General features: G+C 51.4%; 1 protein-coding gene across 25 annotated transcripts in view; it reads left to right on the top strand.

Annotated features, from left to right (window-relative positions):
- Positions 1-12,408, top strand: part of Sil1 (SIL1 nucleotide exchange factor) — a 301,994-nt gene extending 289,586 nt beyond the window's left edge. For 24 of the 25 annotated variants that reach the window (XM_021255897.2, XM_021255896.1, XM_087180676.1 and 21 more), the window contains 3 exons: positions 7,688-7,784; positions 8,218-8,382; positions 11,884-12,408. In XM_021255897.2, the coding sequence (XP_021111556.1) occupies positions 7,688-7,784; positions 8,218-8,382; positions 11,884-12,240 (619 nt within the window). In that variant the 3' untranslated portion in view covers positions 12,241-12,408. The remainder of the gene's footprint in view (positions 1-7,687; positions 7,785-8,217; positions 8,383-11,883) is intronic. The other variant, XM_087180674.1, reaches the window with a different exon arrangement.
- The last annotated feature ends 1,035 nt before the right edge of the window (positions 12,409-13,443 follow it).

Consider the following 13,443-nt stretch of genomic DNA (forward strand, 5'->3'; position numbering starts at 1 on the left):
ATTACATGAACAGGCTCCAGGGATTTGACCTTAGGAAGGCCCAAAGTTGATTCTGTGATGTGCCTGCCAAATACCCAAAGGTGGCCTCAGGTGTTAGGGGGAGTATTTCCCCAGGGAGAGAGGCTGCTGGCCCTACTGGACTCTGGAGAGGTTGCTAGACTGGGCCCAAAAAGTGGGGATGGGCACCGTATCTGCAGGAATTCATTAGGATATAGAACATCCTACAGAGCATTGTCTAGAAGGTAAGGGTTGCACACAGTGAATGAGTATAGGATCCCGTTATTCCAGGTTGGGATAAAGAAGCTTTCTTTAGCATTCCTCAGCTTCAGAAGTGCTGACCTGTGGCAGCAACCCTCCATTTTGATAGGGCAGACCAGAAAGAGGTTGGTTTAAGCATAAGCTTCATGAAAGCAGATTTCAGATCAATATCAGATGATTGTCTAACATTTGGAAGAGTATAAAACTAGCATGAGGCTGTCTTGTTTGATGGTGATCTCTCTACTGCTCTGAGTCTTCAGGTTCTGGGCAGCAATTATCAGAGATGCTCTACTAAATCAGAGCTTAAGCTTTGGGTCTAGTTATTCCAAATGCTGCTTCTCCAAATAGTCATGTGGGTCACTTGTGAAAAAGCAAGTTTTGAAGCTGTATCTTCTGAGATTGTGATTAAGTACATGCAGGGTAGGACTTTCAAAAAGTGCCCCAAAGGAAGTGCTCCTTAATCCAGAAGCAGTGGTATGCCTGACATCTCAGCTGTTTGGGAGATTTAGGCAGGAGGATTGCAAGTTCAAGGCCAGATTGTGTAACTTAGCAAGACTCTGTTTCAGAGTAAAAGGCCTGAGGAGTGTGCGAGGCCCTGGGTTTAATTTCCAGTACTGCAAAAAAGAAGACAAATGAGTGTACCTTGGAGAAATGGCTGATTCCATGGCTGACACAGGACAAGTGTAATAACTTATATTTTGTGCCAGTAAGTAAGGAAGTACTCTCAAAAAATGAGGAAATCATGTCAGAAAAGCACAGAAGCCAGTGTGAAAAGGCGCTGGTGATTAAGTTAAGGATAATTTGAGCTTCCAGAAATGGCCAAGATGGATTATATCTCCTAGATCAGTGATGGCGAACCTTTTAGAGATTTCAGTAATAGAACAGCCCACTGCAGCATGCATGCCATAGATTCACCATCACTGCTGCTCTAGATTAGATGAGAATCCATGAATGCATACAGTTACAAATAAATGAATGGGGAAGAAGGAAGATCTGTTATTTCAAATAGAGTGCCAACAGATAATGATAGAAGCAATGGTAGAGTTTGAATATCATCATTTGACAAACAGCATAGTAATAATTAAGCAAGAATTGTCAACGAATGCCAAAGCTAGTGGGTGAAAGTTTGATGAGGAACAGGCTGTCTTCCTCAGAGTGCCTTCCTACAAAATATTTATTCATTTCAAAGGGAAAAATAGTATCTTTGTAGTGGAGAAATGTGGCAGATACCCACACAACCAAGTAATCAATGTGAACATGACCAATTGTGAGATTGACTGACATTATGTGCTTCCTGGTATCATGTACCGAGAAAGACACAACATTGTTTTTGTGGTATTCCTGCCAAAACCCATAACCTTGATCTTACCATGAAAAAATATCAAACAGATCTAAACTGAAGGACATTCTGCAAATGGCCTGTACTCTTCTAAGATGTCAATGTCATATAAGACAAAGAATAAGGAAGGAGGAGTTCCAGATTAGAGGAGACTAAAAAGACAAGCTACTACCTGCAGCATGTGGGCCTGGACATGCCTTGGAACCAAAATTTATTTTCCAAGAAGGGTATTATTGGGACATTTGGCAGATTTGAATGTCTAAAAATCATTCCAACATGATCGGATTGCAACGGATTTCCTGATCTGGTAATTGTACAGTGTTTATATTCCTAGGAAACACACATTGATATATTTAGGGTCTGTAACCTGTTCTCATATTTCTGAAAAGAATGACTATGTGAATATTTAGAGAGAGAGGGGTTCAGGGTGCAGCTCAGTGGTAGAGCATTTACCTAGCATGTGTGGGGCCCAGGGTTCAATCCCAAGTCCTGGGGGGAAAAAAGTATATATGTAGAGAAAAAAATGAAAAAGAAAATAGAGTAAGTATTAACAATTGATGCATCTTGATGGAAGGTATCCCCCTCACACCATGAATTATTCTTGCAAATTTTCTGGAGGGTTTTTTTTTGTATAATTTTCTGTAATTTTTCTGAAATGATTTAAGAAAAATAAATGCCCCAGGTGATTGTGAGCCAGGGCCACATTTGAAAGCTGCCAGGTGTCCATTGGGAAGATTATTTGCCAACCCTCCCTCTATAATAGGTGGGGAGGTACTGCTAGAAAGAGTCCTAGACTGCTCTTATGAGCGCTGTCACTGTTATGCATCGTGGGCACCCCTCATTTATTTAAGTAAATGGCTTCTGATTGGGAGTTGTCTTGAAGGGGCCAAGTGGAAGCCCTGCCTTTCCCAGGTCCACATGAAACTTCACAGGGGCCCAGTGTGCTTCCTACAACACTCAGGTAATATGAGGCTCAAATTATAAGCCAGATGTTTTGTTTCATTTGGGACTTCACTTTCATGTAGAAGAGTTAGATGCACTATTTATTTTTGGGTGGACTTGTTCCATTTTTATTCAAGTTGGTAATTGTCTATATCTTGGCTGATAACTTTACCCATTCATCCCGGATGCCAGACCAATATGGATCCCTCTTAAACCCCTGTTCTCAAAGTACCTCCCCTTATGGGCCAAGGATTTAGCTCAGTGGTTCTGCCGCCTGCCTCACAAGTGCAAGGTCCTGAGTTCGATCCCTGGTACCACAAAAAAGAAAACAAAACAATAGATGTTACATTGACAAAAATAAGTTTAAAAAAATATTTATATTATACATGCTACAGGAATATGGTTGCTACAGATCTGTGTTTCATAGATGATCAAGGCCACATGTTGGCAAGAAGGAAGCATGCACATTTCAACAGGCACGATCACATAGAGCACCTGGCAGCTCAGAGATGTGCCCCTGCCTGGTACATGGCATCTTCTCTGGGCATTTCAGAACTGTGGTGGTTTTCTCCTCTGTTAAGAGAAGAGGAGTATTTGTCCCCCTAGAAGTATGGGAGACCTCATGAGACAGCTCATCCCTCAGTCTGGCCCATGAAAGCACAGCTTCACAATTTACCTAACCTGTCAGGCTCAGCCTTATTTCCTGTTCCTGAGCCCTGGCTTTTCCAGTTTTCCTCCTTATTCACTGCTTCACACGCTCTTTTCATCCCTGTTCTGATTCATCCCTGAGCAGGGTTTCTGTGGAGACCAAACACTGTGCACACATTTTGGTGGCCCTGTGTTGTGGGCAGTGACAAGGGATCCTGCACTCAAAAGTGCCCAAACTTGTTTAGTGCTTGTCTTAGTCACTATCTCATTGCTGGGACAAAATATTCAACACCCACAAGTTAAAAGAGAAGAGGCTCATTCCGGTTCAGTTTGTAGAGGTCCATAATTGGCTGGCTTCAGGGCCTGGAGGCATGGCAGAGGGGCATGGCTGGGCAGGAGGCAGAGAGAGATCAAGGGAGGAGGAGGGGAGATAGACCCTTCCAGACCATGCCCCCAGTGACCCAACTCCTGTGACCAGGCTTCACCTCCCAACATCACATTTAGCTATAAACTAAACTCAGTGGATTCTTCTAATCCACTGACGAGTGTCATGCCCCGATGATCCAATCAACTCCCCAAACCCCCAACTCTGAGTGCCTGAGACTTTGGGGAGACATTTAGATGTAAACCATATCAGTGTTCTACACTTGCCATCTTGAGATGCTTAATAATCTTTAAACAAGGGACCTTGCTTTTCATATTGTGGGGGCCTGAAAATTATGCAGCCAGTCCCAAGTGCCAGACACAGAGAAGTTAGCCCCAGGGTCTGTACTAGACAGCAACCCTAAGGGCTCTGATCCACCTGGCTGCTCTCCTATGGTCACCTCCTCCACCCTCACTCCTGAACACTCACTTGCTCAGCTCTTAGTTCGCTAGAATATGACGTGTGACCCTTGGCAGTTAGCCCATATTGCTATCACCATGACCCAAACTGTTCCACTTCTGCAAATGCAATCATTTCCATTTCTTCGGTCACCCCCCTCAAGATTTACAGAGTAGCAGCTGCTGCTGTCCCTCTGCACACAGACAGCTGACTTGCCTGCTGATTGTGAACATCCCAGTAATCCAAATGCTAATGGTATTTATTCAGTCCAGCCGGCTTAGCCCTGAACAAGGTTTATTTTCATTTATCACTTGGAGACGAGCTACATCCTTAATATCCTTCTGTTGACTTTGAGTATACCAGCACCACTGGTGTCACTGAGAAACAAGCCAGGCCTCAGGCTTTTCAACTCACTGAAATCCCCAACTGTCAGGACACCCACCTTCCAACCACCAGGACTGGCCCTCTCCAGGGAGACCAGAGCCTATGGGTGGAAAGCATTGCAGATGGGGTGGATGTCCTTGAGGCCTCCAAGTAGAACAAAGCTGTGTTCCCAGAGGTGTGGATGGGCCTTTTTGTGTGGTCTCTGTAATTATAATCTTTTGACCGCACCACATTGGCTTGCATTTTGGCATTTGTGAGCTAATGTATCTTTAACACAGGTCTTAGCTCTGCCTCCCAGGTAGAAATCAAGTCAAGGGACTTGCAGAAGGTCATCAGCCATTTTCACAGGATTTTCATAGAGGGTCCTCCAGAGTCTGACCCATGCGTATCCTGAGACCTCACTCCCCTGATGTGCACAGTAGGAGCCCTGAGAACCAGAGGCCAAGCTGCCTTGGGAGAGAGGGTGCATGTGTGGGAGCAGGGTGGTGTCTGCTTTTGGGGCTCCTGCACAGGACACTCCCAGCTCTGCTGTGCCCATCTGGATGGATTGACAACCATCTGGAGACTCAGGCCTGGGGTTTCCCACCTTCCCTTTGCTTGTTCCTCAGTCCCTTGGCAGAGCAGCCCCATAAGGCTATTCCAGAAGGATGTTCTGTGGGATCCCTAAGGCTGTGTGACAGCATTGGGGTAGGGGCCAGTGTTAGTGCAGCACCTTGTTTAAGCTGCTTTGGTGAAAAGCCCAGGGTGCAGGGTGCAGGCCCAAGCTGACAAAGCTGAGCTCTCCACAGGTGCATGCTCAGCACAGTCCTGTTGTACCCAGCTAGGCCCTTCAGGGCTCTGCTGCAGGTAAAAATGTGGGTTTATTACCTATGAAAGTGATTTGGGGAGCTTATGAGAGGTCCTCAGGCTCTCTTTTTCTCTCTGGTTTATATCCCCTGTGTTTGAAATCCATTTTCTCCTACTCTGGATGGGGAGGGGGTGGGCTTTGGCCTGAGGGAGGGTGGGTTGCTATTGGCATGGCTGCAGGCAGCTCCTGGTTCTTGCCAGCCACCATTTAAAGAGGAGAACTTCTCTCTGTACTGGTGGACGAGATCTGGCTGCCCAGCCTGTGTGATCCACAGAAATCCTCGTGATGGTGCTATGAAGGCTTTGTGCGCTGTCTTGAAGGGGCCTTGTCTTCATTGCTCCGTGGGGACAGGGCTCCAAGGGGTGCTCCCTGAGGCTGATGTGCTGTCAGGCCTGGATCCCTCCTTCTTTGGGAGGCAGCATTTGATGTTTGTGTGAATTTCACAGGATGGTCTTCTCTCCTAGACCTGCCTGTTGTGGGTGAGCGCTTCTCATGCTCATGATGGCAGAGATGACACTAATTAGCTCATTTGTTGATGAAGCAGCTGCCTTGCTCAAGTTGGGGAGAGCAGGCGGCAGGAGAGAGGCCCCCAGGCCCCCTGTATCAGGTCTCCTGCCCATTGAGAGGAGCTGTCAGCCTCCCTTTCCCAGGGCTCCAGCCCACCTCCAGGCTGCTCCCCAGGCAGATAGCTCCCCCACCTCATCCTTTCTGGTGAGAGGATCTGAGGTGCAGGGGGAGATGCTTCTTCTGTTTTATAGCAGGAAAACTTGGTTCTGTGTGCCAGTCTGTTTGAGCCTTGAGGCTGGTTCCTGGTAGCAACAGAAGGGGCATGCCTCCAGCCCTGCGTCACTCCATTTGGCCTCGTTTGGGAGCACTTGCTGCATGCCAGTCCATCTCTCCTATTTCCTACCTCCCCTTTTTGCTAAGCTTTGGGCCAGGGACCATGCCATCCGGGATCCTTCCAGGGCCCCCTGGTTAGGAGGGGTGAGGTTAAGAGGAACAGGTGCTAAGGGGTAGAACTTGTGACCCTGTAAAAGTAAGGTGGCCGGAGACTTATATACACATTGGTAAACAGTGGTACCTTTAGGGCACTGTCTGGGTTGGTGTCACAGTCACTGTCTGAGTCATCCTGGCCCTCCACATGCTACTGGCCTCAGGCTTTTTGTATGCCTGTTCTCTGTCCTCTCTGGGGCCTCATCAGTAGGAGGCTGTGTTGGGGAACCTTGGCCTTCCCTGAGGGCCTGACCATACAGGTCTCTGCTAGGCATGTGCTCCTTTTTGTTGTTGTTGTTGTTTGTTTGTTTGTTTGTTTTGAGACAGGGTTTTGCTATGTAGTTCAGGTTGGCCTTGCACTCACTGTGTAGCCAGCTGACCTTGAACTCTTGGGGATCCTTCTGCCTCAGCCTCCCAAGTCCTGGGATTCCAGGCATTGCACCACCATACCAGGCTAAGGCATGTCCTCCTTAATTGATCATTTATGTGACCTTAGAAAGCAAGGGGCCAACACAAAGGTGACTTGCTGGGGATCCCCGCTGTGTTGGCTGCCTGGCACTTTCTCTAATGGAGGGTCACCCTTCTTTCACCAGGAGGGTTGGGCCTGAGATGTTTGTTTTAATGACATCACTGTTCCTGCAGCCTGGTATGGCAGAGGAGGCCCTGAGGCAGCCCTGGGTTTTGAGTGTTCCCTTGTGGCCTGCTTGATTGCTGGCACATTCTTGGTTGGACATGTGTTTATACATTCATTCCCTGTTGTGCAAGTCCCTGTGATGTGGCAGGCTCTGTGCTGAGCACTGAGGATCCAGGGACAGGAAAGGTCACAGCAGCTGGTTGAGCAGAGCCTGGAGGGCAGGTGGTGCTTGCTCCTGTGTGAGGCCCTGCCCTGGTGTTCAGAAGCTCCCTGGGTCTCGTGCTTCTCACCTGCCTTCCTCCCATACGTATGTTCTGCAACTGTCTGATGCTGATTGAGGAGAGAAAGGGGGCTCTGCCCTTGGGATCCATGAGCCCCATACCCAAAAGGAACAGACTGACCAGTTAGTGCTGCCCAGTATGTGATGTTCCTGGGGTTGTGGAAGAAGGGCCATCCAGCACTGGCTTGCAAGCAGCAAGGAAGTCTTCCTGCAGCAGGGATGCTGCAGTAGCACCTTCGAAGGCTGCCTCAGCGGTGGAATAACCTTACTGTGGAAAGGAGATGCACATCCCAGATCCCCCCAGCCTGCTGGCTTCTGGCTCTGGGGAGTGGTAGGCTAGCACAAGGCCCTCAGCTCTGACACCTGTGCTGTAGAGCATCCATACTTATTAGTCTTTGTCTCCCCAGCTGAGTTCTAGCTTGTCCCAGGCGGGAACTGCTCCTTGTGCTGCTGGATGGTATGGTGTCAGCTCTCCATCCTTTTGGACCCCTGGGAAGGCAGAATAGTGCTACCCACCTTTCCTGTGCTTTTTCCCCCAGCAACCCAAAGGTCCAGGTGGAGGCCATTGAAGGGGGAGCCCTGCAGAAGCTACTGGTCATCTTGGCCACAGAGCAGCCCCTCACTGCTAAGAAAAAGGTAAATTTCTGCCCGTTCCTCCTGCCCAGTGCCTAGCACATCTGTGGGCCCCTTTCCTATGCATGCCATCCTTGGGGCCCTGAGAGTCATCTGATGAGTGGTGAGGGAAAAGGTCACACACAACTGCAGCAGATGGTAGTGCCTGGGGGCCTGGCACAGCTCCAGCAGGGCAGCCCTGGACCCCACCCACAGCTTCTTACCTAGGCTCTCGTTTTACCCACCAGTAGTCCTCATAGTGATGTTGAAAGTAGCTGAAGTCCCTCTTGATTCTTACAACCCTGGCTTCTGGGGGCAAATAGACTCAAAGGTATGGGGACCAGGAAGAAAGGGTGCTGGGCTGGGTCACTAGGACAGCTCTGGCTGCCTTTCATGGGCCTTGAGGCCAGGCCAGCTCTGTGTCACTCCTCACTGGTCCTGGACCTGTGCTTCCTAGGTCTTGTTTGCACTGTGCTCCCTGCTACGCCACTTCCCCTATGCCCAGCAGCAGTTCCTGAAGCTGGGAGGCCTGCAGGTGCTTAAGGGCCTGGTGCAAGAGAAGAACATGGAGGTGCTGGCTGTGCGTGTGGTTACCCTGCTGTACGATCTGGTCACTGAGAAAGTGAGTACCCAGACCCACCCTCCTTCCCCATCCCTTTGCATTTACTTCTGGCTGTTCCACCTAGGCCCCCTCTGAAATCTGTTATCTGTCCAGATGGATGGATGGCTGATGGACTAAAGAAACTTGGAACATCAAGGGAAGGTATCCTGTGGAACATGACACCTCAGTTGAAACCTTGAGGGGGGAGGTAGGCGGAGGCATTGGCCAAGGCCAGGGCCACATGTGTAGGGAGGGGCTCAGCACGGCCAAGGGCCAGAACAGCCAGGTTTGGCCCTCATGGAGTGAAAGCCATAGGGTGAGGTGAGAAGTAGATGGGATGGAGTCATCACAGTAGCCAGGAGCCAAGGCCTGGAATGGTGCTGATTATGGTTCTAGACCCCTGGAGATGCCTCCTCTGGGAGCTTTGGCTCAGGGCTCAGCACACAGCCCTCAAGAGCTTTAGGGAACCAGTGGCTTTGCTACCTGGGAGGAGACTAGGGCTCAGCCCACCTTAGTCTTTGAAAGCCTGAGAAGCATCTTAAGTTAGGAGAGAGAAGCAGCCAGGCCTAGATTCATAATTTAGCTGCTACAGAGCATGTTGGCAGGGCTTTTACAGTTGTCTCTCTTGGGCCCCTTGTTCCCCAGGACAGCAGACTGCAGATTGGTGGAGCCAGACCGGGCAGCCCTGGCTCTGCTGCCCATTGTTGGGGGCTGCCAACCACCCTCTCCTCCTAGGCTCTCACCCTCCCAGACTCACCCCCTGCTTCCTCCAGGCAGAGGGTTGGTCAGCTCTTTGTGGCTGCTTGCTCCTGTCAGTATTGTCTTTCTCTCTCCTTTGCAGTCTCATCTCTCATTCTGTCCCCCCTCCCACCCCCAGCTGTAGAAATCCAGTTTCAGAACAGCAGGCAGCCCTGTGGTGCTCAGAGCCAATTAGTCAGCTTGGACACAGTTGATATCCTGAGCTTGGCCAGTGAACCTGGAGGACGATGTACACATTGGCATTTCCTGGGAGAAACTGATCTCTTTCCTCTGGTATCCCAGGGCTGTGTCTCTGCTGGCACCAACCATTGAGTCAGCTCGTGGACAAGGAGGGCAGACTTGGCCTCTCTGCAGATGGTATAGACATGGCCATCCTCTTCCAGAGAGGAGGACAGTGGACAGTTTCAAACAGAGAGCTGCAGGCCTGGGGGCTGCCCATGAGCTGAGCTTAAGGCAGTCAGGGCCTCTCTGTTCTTAGTTCCTAAGCAGGGAAGAAAAGAACCAGCCATGTTTTGGGCTGATCCCAAGGTACCCGAAAGTAACAGAGTATCAGCTTGCCTCTGGGGGTGCTGTGTGTCCCCAAGGCATGGGTGTTGAAAGACCGCATCTAGAGCAAGGAATTCCCATGGTGACTCCATTGTCCCTTCTGGCATTGGCTGGGGACTCTGTGTTGTGGCCAATGATGGGCCTCTACCAAGAGACCGCACCCTGCCGTCATGCTCCTGTGGAGGCAGGCAGCTGCCTTGGATGGTGGGTGAGGCCAGAGATGACTAGCCCGCCCTGCTCAGTTCTGGGTCAGGTGCCAGGCAAGCAATCCATACATAGCCCTGACCTCCAAGGACTTTCAGTCAGTGTTTGCCTGACTCTCCCAGCTCACAGAAGCCAAGGAGCCTATCTATGGGCAGGGGATGTGGCCACAGTGGTGCTGTGCTCTGTGGGCAAGGGGGCCCTGGAGTCCATCCTCTGAGAACGCACCTGGAGGGGAGACCCAGTTCTAAAGGCCCCAGGTGGAAAGTGGTGTGGCAGGGGTCAGAGTGAGGCGGCTGTGGGGCAGCAAGCCCAAGCCCAGAGAGGGCTTAAAGACCCAAGGAAAGAGTTTAGTCTTTATCATCAGAACTGCCAATCTGTAGCCAGGTGTGGTGGCACACGCCTATAACCCCAGCACTCTGGGAAGCTGAGGCAGGAGGATTGAAACTTCAAGCCGAGGGCCAGGGATTTAGCTCAGTGGCACCAAGCCTGCCTCACAAGTGCAAGGTCCCGAGTTCGATCCCCGGTACTGCAAAAAAAAAAAAAAAAGAAAGAAAATTCAAGCCCAGCCTAGAAACTTAGCAATTTGAGGAGCTTGTGTCTCAGAATAAAAAATAAAAACAAGGGCTGGGGATGTAGCTCAATGCAAAGAACCTGGGTCAGTTCCCTGTAGCATGCCAAAAAACAAATAGACATCAGACAGTTGTAAACGGCTTGGGGCTGGCAGCCTCCAGAGGACTGGAGGACGCAGGATAGGAGCTGGAGGAGGGAGCTGCAGACATTCTGCAAGAAGGATGCACAGACCAGAGGCCTAGGGAAGTTTGGGAGGAGGAACTGGCAGGATTTAGAAATGGAGTGGCAAAAGGACTACAGCCCTGCTGTTAGCCCTTGGCCTTCTGTGGCTATGGTGTCATCATGCCCCACACAACCCCTGATCTTTGCCTGCTCCCCTCAACTGTCTGCCCCCTGAGGGTAAGTAGGGCTTCCTGCCCCCTTCTCAGAGTGTGTTTAGTGCAGCTATATGGGAAACCTCCACAGCCTCCCTTGGCATTTGAGATAAGCTGGGTTCTTGGCTGGCAGCCTGTAGGTCTGGTTTCCATAGGTTCTGCAGGTGGAGCTGAGATTCTGCATCTGCAGTCATAGGCTAAGCATGTGACTTGTTGTCCAGACTTTCCCCAGCTCCTCTGACTCTTGGCATAAAGGCCACACCCTCCATGGAGGGACACCCAGAGGTGTGTTCTAGGCCCAGGCTGGCCCTTGGGGCCACCGTACTTCTTCACCCAGAACCATCTGCCATTCTTCAGACTGAGGTGGGCCGAGACTTGTTCTGATCCCCATGTGGGCTGGCCTGTCGCACTGTCCCTATGGGCAACTCCTATTAACCCAAGAGTTCCTCTGGTACTGCACTGAGGTGAGGGTGCCTACAGTGGTGATGCTGATGACTAACATTTGCTGTCACAGTACTGTCACAGGCACTGACCTGACACGGAGGCTCACATCTGTTGAGTGTGCACTGTGTCTGGCTACTGTCTGTGCACCCACTGCACTGGCTGTGCTCCCCACATCCCAAAGGGGCCCACCCCAATGTCTCCCCATGAGAGATGATGGCCTTGGTCTCAGGAAGGCTGCAGACCAGCCCATGCTCATTCAGCAAATCAGCAATGAATAGGAAGTCGAGCTCAGCTGTCTGCCCCATACTGTACTGTTTGACCTAGCTCCTCATGCTGTTCAGGAATTTTTATTTTCCTGCTAGACCCTGGGAGCAGGGACCACATAACCATCTTGGTTTCTCTGACACCTGGTACAGTGCATAGGTGTTTCGATGAGTGAAAGTTGGGGTGGGTGGACAGAGAAGTGCCATGTGGATGGATGGGACATGGAGAAAGCAGGCCGGTCTCCTGGCCCAGCCTCATGTCTTGGCACCTGAGGGGTAGAGCCAGCCTGGTGTGAATTGACTGCCCTCTGTGTTCTCTTCTTGCCACCCCACCGTACCTTGCCTGGCTGTGTGGATGGCAGAAGTTTGCTGAACAGGAGGCCGAGCTGACCCAGGATGTGTCCCCAGAGAAGCTGCAGCAGTACCGCCAGGTACACCTCCTGCCAGGCCTGCAGGAACAGGGCTGGTGCGAGATCACGGCCCACCTCCTGGCACTGCCTGAACATGATGCCCGTGAGAAGGTGCTGCAAACCCTGGGTGCCCTCCTGGCCACCTGCCAGGACCACTACCGTCAGGATCCCCAGCTCAGCAGGACGCTGGCCAGCCTGCAGGCTGAGTACCAGGCACTGGCCACCCTGGAGCTCCAAGAAGGCGAGGACGAGGGCTACTTCCGGGAACTGCTGGGGTCCATCGACAGCTTACTGAGGGAGCTGAGATGACACTGTCACCCTGCCACCAGGACTGGACTAGGATGCTGCTAGTGAGGCCAGGGGGGCACTGGCTCGGGTGGGCTTCTCAGAGGGAAACAGGAGGGAAGATTTCCCTTGTGAAGTGAGTTTCATCTGGGCAGGGTTAGCTTGGCTATTAAACAAGACATGAAGATTCTAGTCTGTCTCCATGTCTGTGTACACCGGGCTCAGCCCTAGGCTGGGGGCTGTGCCTAGGCAGACCCAAGGGTAGCTGGTGGGGACACTGGGTAATAGGCCCCCAGTGACATCCTGAATGGCCAGTTCCAGGTGTCCATGGCTCAGTAGGTAGACGGCAGCTCTTTACCTTACAGTAGCTCTGTGACCTTGAGAAGTCACTTAACCTCTCTGGGCTTATTCTTCATCTGCCAGAAGAGAAAGCCCTTAAATGAGAGACAACTTGCATAAATCATTATTGCAATGGTGACACCCATGCTTGTCCCTTCCCCACCCAGCTGTGAGGAAAGGTGGAAGGATCATCTCACTGCTCCCTCTGCCCATGCTCAAGAAACCCTTTCCAGACCACAGGCACTGAGAAACCCAGAAGCAGCTTCCCACTGGGGCTCGGCTGGGGTGCTGGCAGGGTGCTTCAGAGGCTGAAGAGGCAGGCTCCACCCTAGGCCAGCTGAGCCTGGCAGTCCCAGCTCCCAGCCCAGGGAGGTTGAGTGCCAGGCCAGGAGCCTGCTGCAAGTTGCCATGGCAACGCGCCCCCCCCCAGGCTTTCCTGATTTGGATTCTGGTGCTTTTGTTTTTCAGCCCTTCCCAATGCACCAGAGGCTCCCTCCTGCTAGCTCAGGCAGCCCCTCCCACCTCCAGGAGGCGAAATTGGGAAGGCCAGTTTGAGGCAGGCCTCTCCTCTCCCTGTCTCTAGGCTTACCTTGTAGACAGCTCAGCTTCGCAAAGCTGAGGGGACATTGAGGCCCAGAGAAACATGGGGGTAAGTGGGTGGGCTCCTTCCTTGCAGTCCCCTTCCTGGCTCTTCTCAACCCCTCTTCTGCTCACTTTACACCAAGATGCCCAGGAAGCATATGACAAGAGCTATGGCCTGTGCAGGGCCCCTCCCAGGAGGGCCTGTGGAAGGCAGGACCCCAGGCACTGTGGAGCAGCACTTTCCCAGGGTGGGACACTTTGGCTGGGCACAGGGGACCAGACTTGGCATCTGCCAGCTCATAAGGT

The sequence above is a fragment of the Heterocephalus glaber genome, unplaced genomic scaffold, assembly GCF_053883595.1.
Source record: "Heterocephalus glaber isolate CG9 unplaced genomic scaffold, H.glaber_assembly_v1.0 deba00001465, whole genome shotgun sequence".
NCBI lineage: Eukaryota > Metazoa > Chordata > Mammalia > Rodentia > Bathyergidae > Heterocephalus > Heterocephalus glaber.